Below are 12859 nucleotides of genomic sequence, written 5' to 3' on the forward strand. Positions count from 1 at the left end.
CACACACACACACACACACCACGCCATGATGGCTTCTTCTACTGAGTGGCATTCTTACCTTCGCATGCCTCCTGGGGCCAGATGAAGGGGCCTGGGCCAGATGTGGGCTGGAATCCAGGCTTACAGATGCAGTGGGTGGTGTTGTGGCAGTCAGCGTAGACATGGCAGTGGGGACAGGGAGCTGCACAGAACACAGGTCTATTTGTTCATTTGCTCATTCATTTGTCCAAGAAATGATCCCTGACAGCTGGGTACCCGAGGTTCATGCCTACTCACCCCTAGCTACTCAGGAGGCTGGGAGCTAAGGATTTGGGGTTCAAGATCAGTCCAGGCAGGAAAGTCCACCAAATGAACCACCAAAAAGCCAGAAGTGGAGGTGTGTGGCTCAAGTGGTCGAGCACCACCCTAACTATTTGCAAGTGCTATTGGTGCTGGTGCTGAAAATGATGGTGATGGGTGGTGAGGACGGAGCACAGGAAACATCCATTATCCAAAGAACACAAGAAAGTGCCCGAGGCTCAGTCCTCTCTCACTTGAGAAGACATTCTTCTGGGCTGAGAAGGTGGCTCAGTGGTAGAGTGCTTGACTGGCATTCATGAGGCCCTGGGTTTGATTCCTCAGCACCACATAAGCAGAAAAGGCCGGAAGTGGCTGCTGTGGCTCAAGTGGCAGAGTACATACATGCCTTGAGCTGAAGAGCTCAGGGACAGCGCCCAGGCCCAGAGTTCAAGCCCCATGAGCGATAAAAAAAAAGAAAAAGAAAAAAAGAAAAGACATTCTTCCCTTCTCCCTGTCCCCTTTCCCCCCTCAAAGTCCTATAGCCCCACTTCCTTTCCCTTGGTGTTTGGCCATGAGTAGACAGACTTACCTTTAGAATTTGTTACTTCCCATCCTGACACAGCCAGCAAGACGCCAAGGGCTGGGAGAAAAGACAAAGAGGAGGAAGTGGTCATGTGAAGCTCCCCCTGGGACTCCCCCGGGGCGAGCTGAGGGCTTCTCCCCGCCCTTCCCCCCCCATACATAGAAAAGAGCTATTGGCACATGTACCAGCTTCCTCACAGAGTCTCCAGGCAGGCTATGAGCACCAGGAGTGGGTTATGTGCTCGGGGTGCACAGGAGATAGGTCTGACTATTGTTATGTGATCCAACTTCTGAAAATCCACCACCTTAGCTGCAGATCCTCCCAAACTAGCTAGCCCCCAAAGCCAGGCTGGAAGTCTCCTCTTGGTATTCCCCAATGGCTGTCAGTCTAGGCCTGTAACCTCCTATTCACCAGTAGAATAGAACGCAAGCTACTGGGTTACTTAACATTTCTTAGTGGCCACATTAGAAAACAACAACAACAACAAACAAGTAAGAGCTGAGTGCCTGCGGCTCACAGATCTGAGGATTACGATTCAAAGCCAGCCTGGGCAGGAACGTCTGTGAGACTTTTATCTCCAATTGACCACACACACACACACACACAAAAAGCCAAAAGTGATGCTGTGGCTCAAGTGATAGAGCACTAGCCTTGAGCACAAAAGCTCAGGCACAATGCCCAGGCCCTGATTTCAAGCCCCAGGACACACACACACACACACACACACACACACACACACACACACAAATTAAAAAAAACTCATTTCAATGATATATTTTATGGGATACAATCAAGATGTTATCATCCAATGTGCTCATCAACTTGGGGACAGAATCAATCAATGGGACTGTACCAAGCTCAAAAGTTTCTGCACAGTGAAGGACATAGTTACTAAGCTATAAAAACAGTCCTACAGAATGGGAGAAAATCTCTCTCTCTCTCTCTCTCTCTATCTATCTATCTATCTATCTATCTACCTACCTATTTTGCTAGTTATGAATCTGACAAGGGCTTAATATCTAGAATATACAAGGAGCTCAATAAACTAACCCCCCAAAAATCAATAACTCTCAATTAATAAATAAGCAAAGGAAATAGAGACTTCTCAAAATAAGTAAAAATAGTCAATAGACACATGGAAAAGTATTCAACATCCTTAGCCATAAATGAAATGCAAGTCCAAATAACATTGAGATTCCATATCATCCATGGTAAGCTTGGCCAACATCAAGAATATGAGTAACAGCAAATGCGGTGGGGATGGGGGGATTGTGGGGATGGGGTGGAGGAGAGCCCTAGTATTACACTGTTTGGAGGAATATAAATGAAAGGCAGCATGGACATTCAAAAGGAAGAAGAAGAAAGGAGAAGAAGAAGAAGAAGAAGAAGAAGAAGAAGGAGAAGAAGAAGAAGAAGAAGAAGGAGAAGAAGAAGAAGAAGAAGAAGAAGAAGAAGAAGAGGAAGAGGAAGAGGAAGAGGAAGAGGAAGAAGAGGAAGAAGAAAAGTAAACTTAGAACTACTCAAGGATCCAGCAATACCAGCATTCTTAACTGTAAAGGAAACACAAAAGCCAGGTGCCAGTGGCTCATGCCTGTCATCCTAGGTACTAAGGAAGCTGAGATCTGACAATTGCAGTTCAAAGCAGGAAAGTCCATGAGACTCTTATCTCCAATTAACCACCAGAAAATTGGAAGTGGCACTGTGGCTCAAGTGGTAGAACACTCACCTTGAGCTGAAGAGCTGAGGGGCAATGCCCAGGCCCAGAGTTCAAGCCCCACAACTAGCCAAAAGAAAAAAAAAAAAAAGGAAACACAAATCAAAGCAACCTTGTGATTCCAGTTCACCTCACACGGAATGGCCGCCATCAAGAAAATAACGAAGAAATCATATGATGAGGTTATGTGTGTGCATCTTCACTACTGGTGGGAACGGAAGTCTGTCTGCCCACTATGGAAATTATCCTAGAAGTTCCTCAAAAAATTAACAATAATATTTTCACATGATCTAACCAAACCACTTCCTGGGCATATTTTTTAAAAAGAAGAATCAAAGTCAGCATCTTGTACACATGTTTATCGCATCCTTATTCACAACAGCCCTGATTCCAGGAGGAGAGTAGATGCTCACAACCAGGTCAATAAATGATTATGTGATTTATAGGCAAAAATGGAATATTAGTTAGCCACAATGAAAAATGAAGCCATGCCATCTGCAAGAAAATCAAGGAAGTGGAAATCACCACATTAAATGAAGTAAGCCAGTCCCATACTGACAAGAATTGAATATTTTCTCTCATCCATGGACTGTAAAGATGGGAGAGGGAAGGAGAAAAAGCTAAGGAGGAAGAACGGCAAAATAAAACAAAAGGACTGAGAGAGGTAGGAAGAAATTTCTAGTGAACTGAGCGCTGGTGGTTCATGTCTGTAATCCAGCTATTCAGGTGGTTGAGATCTGAGGATCAAGATTCAAATCTTGTGTTTCACTTACCTGAGAGCATGGGTAGGCACCAGCTTCCCATAGTTCAGAGACACCGGAACACAAAGCCGACAGTCTCTCTTCAGCAGACCTGGAAAGATGAAACAAAATGCAGATAGTGGCAATATGTAGAAGCCAGGTGTCCGGTGTAACTCTTTTCATCTCTCTCCCAATAAGTCCTCAGAAGCAAGGGTTCCAGTTAGCAAATGATAAACAAGTCCGTCTGTCCTCCCTCCCTCTGTCCCTGGAATTTAAAATCCTGGTCTATTGCACTTAGCAAAATCCACACCGTAGAAAATTCCCCTGCACAGACCATCCAGATATTATTTTTCCCCTCTCCTATTATTTATTTGCTTCCCATTTTGTCACTGACCATCACATTTGTATTTGTGAAGTCCAGTGGGATGTCTTGGTGTGTGATTCCATGGGAAGATAAGCAAATAAAAACAAAGAACATATCCATCTTGTAAATTTATCCTTTTTTTCTGACGAGCTCTTTTGGAAGTTTAAAAGTCACAGTATATTATCATCACCTGTGTCACCAAGGTATGCAATAGGTAGTCTTGAACACATGTTTCTTTTGTCTCCCAGAGGCAAGAGGATAGCAAATGTAAGACCAATTTGGACAGAGTTAGCAAGATGGTATCTCAAAAGTAAAATACAAAAACAACATGGTTGAAGGCCTTACTCAATTGGTAGAATGCTTGACTAGCATGTGCAAAGACCTGGGTTCAATTCCTATTATGGAGAGAGAGAGAGAGAGAGACAGAGAGACAGAGACAGAGAGACAGAGATAGAGACAGAGATAGAGACAGAGATAGAGACACAGAGACAGGGAGAGACAGAGAGACAGAGAGACAGAGACAGAGACAGAGACAGACAGACAGACAGAGACAGACAAAGAGCAGCTTTTCCCTGGTGTCTGGCATGGTTGAAAGAGGAGCTGTGAGGAAACAGTCACTGTACTGGCATCAAGCTAGACTTGCCTTGTGGCAGCCCAGCTGTTCTAGAAACATTGAGGACATTCCAGCAGCTGCAGAGGACCTCCACAACCAGGGGTTAAGACCTGTTCCACAGCCTGCACCCGTATGGGCCTTGAGAACTTGTATTCTAAGCAAGATTCTAGCAGAACTCTTGATGATCCTGTAGCCTGTTTCACTCAAGCCAGAGAAGTACTTCACCTGATGGCCCACGAGAAGGCCTCTGATTGGTGAAAATAAGATCCTTCATTTACATGAAAAGCTGAGCCATGATTGGTGCAAACACAATTCTTCATTTGCACGAAGAGCTCTGCTAAGATTGGTGCAAGCACAGTTCTTCATTTGGATGAAGGGCCCTGCTATGATTGGTGCAGACACAGCCTTCATTTGCATAAAGGGTTCTGCTATGATTGGTACAAACAAACACAGTCCTCCATTTGCGTGAAGGGCTCTTCCGTGATTGGTGGGAGCACAATCCTTCATTGGCATGAAAGGCTCTGCCATGATTGGCACAAACAACCTTTCCTGTGCCCCTCCCAGCTACCTAACCAGGTGATTCAGTCCACAAACTCCGTCCTGAAGTGCTGATGGCATGAGGTTGGCCGGAGAGTACCAAGAAGTGACTGGGCAAAGAGAGCAGAGTTGGCAGAGGAGACAACGGGTGTCAAATGCTGGAGATGAGCAACTGTGGGACCCAGTCAGTGGATGAGTTCCAGGAGGCTTCCAAGCCCTTGACTCAAGAGCCACCACACTGGCTAGTGTCAGAGCTGTGGGTCCCTACACCTGCACCCTCCCAGAAGCTGTGACACTCTTGGGGACTCCCCAGGGCTGCCACTCACTGATGCAGGAAGCCAAGGTTACAAAGGTTGGAGCCATTGGTGACAAAAGCCCAGAGGTGCTAAGCTCCCAGCCTGCACACACACAGCTGGAAGATGTGGCCTTCTCCCCCTGGAGCCACACAGCCTGCGGCTCTTCGGGTTTGAGCTGTGAGGCTCTGGGTGCCAGCCTAGTGCCCCAGCTTGCACAGGTCTGGGCCTGGGCAAGGCAGGACTAGCAGAGCTTTGAGCTATCTGCTCAGGAGTTCGACTCCAACAGAGGAACAAGAACCTAGCCAGCAGAGTAGTAACACACCACCTATCTAGATTTTCATAATGTAAATATTCCCAAGAAATTCATGACATTACTTGCCTTAAAATATGAGTGGCTGGAAAAACATGAGAGGGTAGAAAAACTTTACATTCAACCACCTGCTTTGATTCTGAACCAAATGAAGGTCCTTTATATCCCCCTCCCCAAATCCACATCTAAAGGAAAAAATAACAGAAGCATCCCATGCCACTGTAAAAGTGCCTTTCAAAGATTTTTTTTTTTGGTCCAAGACTAGAACTCAGATTCAGTATCTGATGCTTTTGCTCATTGGCTGACACTCTACCACCTGAACCAAGCCTCCAACCCTTCAAAGAGTTTAAACTACGACAGCCACAACAACACTGTGGCAAGTATTTGCTTGATGGGTATAATTTAGGTAGTGGGATTTGCCATCACATTTCCAAGCTCATACCTGTAATCCTAGCTACTCTGCAATCAGAGGACTGTGGTTCAAATCTAACCTGGATAGGAGAGTCCATGAGCCTCTCCTCTCCAATTAGCCAGCAAAAAACTGGAAGTGGAGCTATGTCTCAAGTGGTAGAGTACTAGCCTTGATTAAAAAAGCTAAGGAACAGCACCGCACCGGAACCCTGAGTTCAAATCCCAGGACACACACACACACACACACACACACACACACACAAGGTTCAAATTTCCAGGGTGTATTAAACGAAGATAACATGCTCTGCAAATCTGTCTTGGTACACCTCACATGCACATACAGGAAGGCAGCCTTTGAACACACTCAGGGCTCATAATTCTCTCTCAGACACATGAACAGCCTCTCCTGCCCAGCTGATGCCCTGAAAGAAGTCACCAATTGTCCCTGATGTGGAGAAGGACGGTGACCTGTGCATGGAAAACAGCAGCACCTCAACACCACCCCCTGTCCACATGGAGCTCCATCCTGAAGGATGTGCACCCCATCCCGGTGTCAGAAGGCTGGAACCATGCGGCCTCCACCTGCCACAGACCCACAAGCTGCCTCAGGACAAACCCCAGAACAGACCCTACCCGGCTTCAGAGCGATCTTGGCTTACTGCGCCATGTTCGGGAGGGTCATGGCTTCTTTCCTCATTGCTGACTGGGACCCCTGGTCCTGGAGACTAGGCAGGCTGGAGTTCAAGGTCTTGGTTAGGATGAGCCCCTGGCCCAGCCTAGGTCAGAAAACTCTTAGCAGGCACAGGGATGGATACAGAAGGGGTGCTCCAGGACCTTGGCTCGTGCTTCCCCCGGCCTGGAGACAGTTCTGGGGCTGAAGTCTGGGCTCAGTGCCCACTTAGTGTCTCTCCCACAATCCTCTTTCCTTCCATCTGGGACGTCACATGAGGTGAATGGGAAGAAAGATGAGTGATGGAGGAAGGGAAGAAGTATAAGATGATGCGATGCATAAGCTGCTCTTCTGCGTTCTGTGCATGGTATGTTACAGTCCTGGATTTACATCAAGGCTTTGCTATAGGTATTTCTCTCTGTATGTGTGTCTCTGTGTCTCTGTCTCTGTCTCTGTCTCTCTCTGTGTGCTGGTACCAAGGCTTGAGCTCAGGGCCTGGGTGCTTTTCCAATCAAGGCTAGTGCCTGATCGCTTAAGCCACAGCTCCACTTCTAGCTTTTCTGCTGGTTCATTGGAGACAAGAGTCTCATGAACTTTCCTGTCTGGGTTGGCTTTGAACTGTGATCCTCAGATCCCAGCCTCCTGAGGAGCTTAGGATTTACAGGCATGAGCCACAGTGCTGGGCACTAGACTTTTCTTCTTAAAGCTTTATCATGTTAGCACCTGCTTAAAGCACCCCACAACATATCACCCACACAGCAGCACCCCCATTCCCTCACACACAGACATGGAAAAGCAAACACAGGCTCGATGCCCATCCAGCAGACTTTCAAGAAAAATAAAGCCACCGGGCCAGGAAAAGGAACATCTCCTGGAAATTTTCTTTAAAGCTAGGATATTTCTTTCCCAACTCAAACACCCAAGCAAAACACCTTCCGTGCAGGGTGTGGAGTTACTAACGCACAGGCACTTACCCCAAGGTGCCGAAGACTTAGCCTCTCCTCAGCCTGGTGCCTCTTCAGTGCTAACTAAAGGGGAAGTACATCTTCACTTATCTTGCAACTCAGCATCTCAGGGAATCTCTTGGGGCTGGCACAAGGGCTGGGCTGTGCATTAGGGTGTGTGCCTATAATGCAATGTCCACTACTTCTCTTTTTTTTTCTTTTTCCGGTGTGGGGGCTTCAACTCTGGGCCTGGGTACTGTCCCTTAGCTTTTAGTGCTCTACCACATAAGCCCCAGCTCCATTTCTAACTGTTGTCATTTAGTGGAGAGAAGAATTTTATAGACTTTCCTACCCAGGCTGACTTTGAACCATGACCCTCAGGTCTCAGCCTCCTGAGTAGCCAGGAGGACAGGTGTGAGCCACCGGTGCCAGGATCACTAGTCCTCTTTTTGCTAGAGTAATTTAAAATAGTGCAGGATTGCACTAAAAAAGTAATTTGAAGCCGGGCACCTGTGGCTCACGCCTGTAGTCCCAGCTACTCAGGAGGCTGAGATCTGAGGATCGAGGTTGGAAGCTAGCCTGGGCAGGAAAGTCCTTGAGACTCTTATCTCCAATGAACCACCAAAAAGCCAGGTATAAGGCTGTGGCTCAAAGTGGTAGAGCACTAGCCTTGAGGGGAAAGAGCTCAGAGACAGGGTCCAGGCCCCAAGTTCAAGTTCCATGACTGACAAAAAAGAAAGGAAATATTTATTTCCCTCTGTAGAAACTACGCTTGTGATCAGTGGCAGGCTTCTACTTCTGCAGGCTAAAGCCTCTGCCAGGTTCCAGCAATCCTCCCTTCCCTTTCCTCTTTAGACCAAGGTGTGATAATACACCCCCATGCCAACCACAGAGTCCCCATTATCCCTTATTGATTTCCTGGACTCTGGCACCCACTTAATAAACACTCCTCTCACTCACCCTCCTCATCTAACTCATTTGACTTGGCCCAGATGCTTCTGCTTAGAGTCACCTACACAAACAAGGAGCTGCCTCTAAGTCTAACCACAAGCCAATCTTTATCAGCTACCACAGGAGAAAAAAAAAAAAGAGGAAAAACTACCCTGTTTTGGGTGTAGACTCACAAAGCACAACACTCAAATGCCGCTTCCCTTTTGCCAGTGTTTATAAAGAATTGTTTCTTGCCAGACATGGTGGCTCATGCTTGTCATCCCAGCCACTCGGGAAGCTGAGATCTGAAGATCAAGGTCTGAAGCCAGGGCAGGCAGGAAAGTCTGTGAGATTCTTAGCTCCAGTGGCTCAAGTAGCAGAGTGATTTCAGGTCATACTGCCCCAGGCCTACATGAAATGTTTATCTTTGTTCACTTTGGAAACATCATGCGTGAGTCCCAGCAGGGCCCAGAAAGGCAGGGATGATTCTAGGTTCAGTACAGGTCAGGTGGAGTCACTCAGTGGTAGATAGAGCCATTGCCTGGCATCCACTTCAGCACCCTGGGTGATGTATGCATGCATGTATGGATGAATGGTAAAGGATGGACAGATGGATGATGATGGATAGACCAATGGATGGATGGATAGGTGGGTGGATGGATGGCTGGGTGGGTAGATTAATGATGGATAGACAGATGATGGACTTGGGTAGATGAGTAGATGGGTAGATGGATGGATGGTTGGGTAAATGGATGGTTGGATAGATGGGTGGATGGTGAATGGGTGAATAGGTGGATGTATGGATGGACAGATGGATGTATGGGTAGATGGATGGATAATGGATGGATGGGGGGTCCAATTAGTGGGTATACTGATGGATATGTGGACTGATGGATGGGTGGGTGGGTAGTTGGATGGATAGATGATGAATGGGTGAATGGATGGGTAGATGGATGACTTGATGGATGGATAGATGGGTGGAGGGGTTTAATTGGTGGGTGGATGGATGGATGTGTGGATGGATGGATGGAAGGGTAGGTGGGTAGTTAAATGGGTAGATGATGAATGGGTGAGTGGATGGGGAGATGGGTGGGTGGATGGATGAGGATGGATGAGTGGATAGTTGGATGGATAGATGAATGAGTGGATGGGGAGATGAGTGAATAGATGCAAAATGGATTCATGACTCTTCTTTTCTCCCCAGCTGAGCCAGTTACTGTTGAAAAGCCAGTTACTGTATGCACCACACGGACTTAACCAACAAGCACAGAATTTTCCACGCAATGGCCACAGAATCCACATTCTTCTCAGCAGCCCAGAAAACTCCCCCCAAAAGTCTTATTTTAGACCCATAGCAAGTCTTTACAAATAAAAGTTAACATAACTTGTAGAATGTTTTAGAACATCGTGTGCATCTTGATAAAATTCAGGTTTGGGTTACAACTCTGGAAGATGTGATGGCAGGTTTGGTCTGCTAGAAAAGCTTATGTGGCCGGTTGATGGGTGACACTCTAAGGAAAGAGGGGTTTCTAGAGTATTCTTGGAAAGGAGGACATACACATTTAAATTGGTCACCTCCTTCTTCCCTCCCTGGCATTCAAGATTGGAAGGAAGGTAGGCTGAGAATCTTTACCAAGTCACAAGAGTTTCTGGGTAAGTTTCTGGTCTGGATCTTTAGTCTAGACTTGTGTTTTTTTTGTGTGTTTTTCAGTTGGGTTAATCTCAGTTGACACAGCTTGTTTGTTGTTGCTGTGTTCGTTGTTGTTTTGGTGCTGGTTCTGGGGCTTGAACTCAGGGCCTGGACACTGTTCTTGATCTTTTGTGCTCAAAGCTGGTGCTATATCATTTGAGCCACAGTTCTACTTCCAGCTCTTTTCGTGCCCAGTCTGGCTTCAAACTGCAATCCTCAGATGTCAGCCTCCTGAGCAGCTAGGATTACAGGTGTGAGCCACTGGCATGAGGTGTGACTTGTTTTGTAAAGCAGGAAGCGAATTTGTCTTGGTTTAAATCATTCAGATGGATGGAAAACCATTTATTGCAAGCTATTCTGTACCCAACCCATGCCAGGGGCTTCCGCTTGGAGCACAGGACATAAAATGGTAGCCACAGGCCCTCAGATCTGACACTGGACTGAAAGTTGTTATTTCCTAGAGCTCTGGAAATTCAGAGCACTGCAAAGCACAGAGGATAAAAGTATTGCTCGGAACAGTTGCACAAAGCATTGGGAAATGGACGCCCATCCGTACTCTGGATTCCCAGAGGTTCAAGTTGGCACATTCTGAATTTGCACACTACGCCAAGGAGAGAAGATCTTCAAGGAAGGACCCACAGGCACTTAACACGCTCCAGTGCTGCTCACTGAGTATGGAAAGCAAAGCTTTAGTCCTGGAAGACAGAAACGAGAATTTCTTCCTCATCTGACTCATCACAAATAAAACTGGGATTTCAAACATCTACAGAAACATAAACACACTGAGCGAAATATAGCAACAAAGTCCTAAAAAGTGAAGCATGAGCTGGGAAGGTGGCTCAGTAGTAGAGTGCTTGCCTAGCATCCATGAAGCCCTGGATTCGATTCCTCAGTACCACATAAACAGAAAAGGCCAGAAAGGGCGCTGTGGCTCAAGTGGTAGAGTGCTAGCCTTGAGCAAAAGAAGCTCAGGGACAGTGCCCGACCCTGAGTTCAAGCCCAGGACTGGCAAAAAAAAAAAAAAAAAGTGAAGCGTGTTTTTATGCTTGTCCTGAAGACTTGAACTCAGGGCCTGAGCTTTTTTTCACTCAAAGCTGGCACTTGAGCACCACTTCTAGTTTTTTGGTGGTTAACTGGAGATAAGAGTCTCGTGGACTTTGCTGCCTGGACTGGCTTTGAACTGCAATCCTCATATCTCAGCCTCCTGAGTAGGTAAGATCACATCACAGGCATGAGCCACCAGTGAGCATAAACATAAAAAAAAAAAGTTTAAAAGTAATTGTTCTGAGTGTGGCAGGCCCGCTGGCCAACCCAGAAGCTGTCTCCAGCCTATTTTCCTGACACCTCTTTGTCCAGACATACAAAGTCAACACGTGTTTTGCTCAGCATCCTTTGCAGCTATGTTTGGTCCATGCAAGGTGTGGTCTCTGTTCCCACCCTATCTCTCTTTGCTCGTCTGGAACCTAATGGTGATGTCTGGGGCTGTGCATCCATTTGGGCACCATGCAAATAACATAAATGGAAAGCTCACAGGCTGCTGGCTAAGTGACAAACGAGAGCCCAGAGCTTTCTCAGGGTGATGGGAATGGAGCTGTGCATAGGCACGGCGCTCCCTTGACCACTGAGCTACACCTCTGAGCTCTCCCAGCCTGCACACTGCCCCTCACACAGGGAGCTGAGGTGGAGATACCCAGCACCCATGCGGCTCTGGCCCCGGCCATGTGTCTGTCGCCGGGCAGCAGGCCTTTCTTCCCATCAGCACTCGGGAAGAGATGCACGGGCCCCCTCACTGTGTTGGCTGTAGAGGGCATGGACGACAGCTGGACCCCCAAGGTCTGGGACTGGGAGCTGGGCTCCTTCTTCTTGGTGATCCATCTCCTGTACTCCTCTCGCACCTGGAGACAGAGACACCAGGAGGGGGTGGGTGGTGCTCACAGGTGAAGGGGAGTGGGTGGGGGGAGGGGAGGGGGTGGAGGAGCAGGCCAGTGGCAGTCATCTACCTGGCGGTTGAGGAGACAGTGAATGAGGAAGATGAAGGCACCCTGCAGGCTGTTGGTGATGGTGAAGAGGTATGCCATGACACTGGCCACGGGGCCGATCTGGAAAATGCCCAGAATCCAAGAGCAGCCCAGGATGAAGATCTGGGCAAAAGCTTTGAAGGTCAGCAATCTGGAAGACAAAAACAAAACAAAACCAAGCGGTTCTGGGGGCTGGCACGCACCTGCTGGTCCCCGTGCCCGGGCCCTGGAAGCACCGGCACTGCACGCTTGTGGCCTGCCAAAAAGGGGGGACAGGGAGAAGGTGGAAGTCTCCCAGCCTAGAGGTGGGGAGCTGGGACTGCAGGCGGCCCCTGCGGCACTGGGTACGGAGATGTACAAATCCTGGACCTATTTAGCAGTCATTCCCTACTCCACTTTCCCTCAGGTGAAAACAGACACCACACACACACACACACACACACACACACACACACACACACACACACACACACACACACACACACACACACACACACACACACACACACACACACACACACATCCAGAGGTGACTGAAAGATGCAGAGAATGTGCTATGCCCACTCAATGGCATATAACTTAGCCATAATAAAGAATAGCACATGCTAAGACACAGATAAACCTTACAAAATTTGGTGCTAAATAAACACAGCCAAAGAGGGTTACATATTTTGGGACTTCACTTATACAAAATATCCAAAATAGACCAACTAATTCAGAGAGTCAGACAGAGATTATAAAATCATTTTTTTTAAGTAAC

At 47.4% G+C, this 12859-nt stretch overlaps 2 protein-coding genes across 3 annotated transcripts in view; both read right to left on the bottom strand.

The window, feature by feature from the left end:
* LOC122122843 (putative adhesion G protein-coupled receptor E4P) overlaps positions 1 to 7557 on the bottom strand; it is a 31627-nt gene extending 24070 nt beyond the window's left edge. Inside the window, exons 1-4 of one of the 2 annotated variants that reach the window (XM_042697257.1) lie at positions 7492 to 7557; positions 3350 to 3428; positions 869 to 919; positions 59 to 181 (exon numbers count right to left, since the gene is read on the bottom strand). In XM_042697257.1, coding sequence (XP_042553191.1) covers positions 59 to 181; positions 869 to 919; positions 3350 to 3380 — 205 coding nt within the window. In that variant the 5' untranslated portion in view covers positions 3381 to 3428; positions 7492 to 7557. Of the gene's footprint in view, positions 1 to 58; positions 182 to 868; positions 920 to 3349; positions 3429 to 7491 lie in introns of those variants that run through there. The other variant, XM_042697259.1, reaches the window with a different exon arrangement.
* A 2836-nt stretch (positions 7558 to 10393) lies between these two features.
* The window catches only part of Adgre1 (adhesion G protein-coupled receptor E1), a 40154-nt gene continuing 37688 nt past the window's right edge, over positions 10394 to 12859 (bottom strand). The window contains exons 19-21 of the mRNA XM_042697256.1: positions 12082 to 12250; positions 11872 to 11976; positions 10394 to 10776 (exon numbers count right to left, since the gene is read on the bottom strand). Of these exons, the coding sequence (XP_042553190.1) occupies positions 10771 to 10776; positions 11872 to 11976; positions 12082 to 12250 (280 nt within the window). The 3' untranslated portion in view covers positions 10394 to 10770. The remainder of the gene's footprint in view (positions 10777 to 11871; positions 11977 to 12081; positions 12251 to 12859) is intronic.

Source organism: Dipodomys spectabilis, unplaced genomic scaffold (assembly GCF_019054845.1).
Source record: "Dipodomys spectabilis isolate Male_0828 unplaced genomic scaffold, ASM1905484v1 ptg000215l, whole genome shotgun sequence".
Classification (NCBI taxonomy): domain Eukaryota; kingdom Metazoa; phylum Chordata; class Mammalia; order Rodentia; family Heteromyidae; genus Dipodomys; species Dipodomys spectabilis.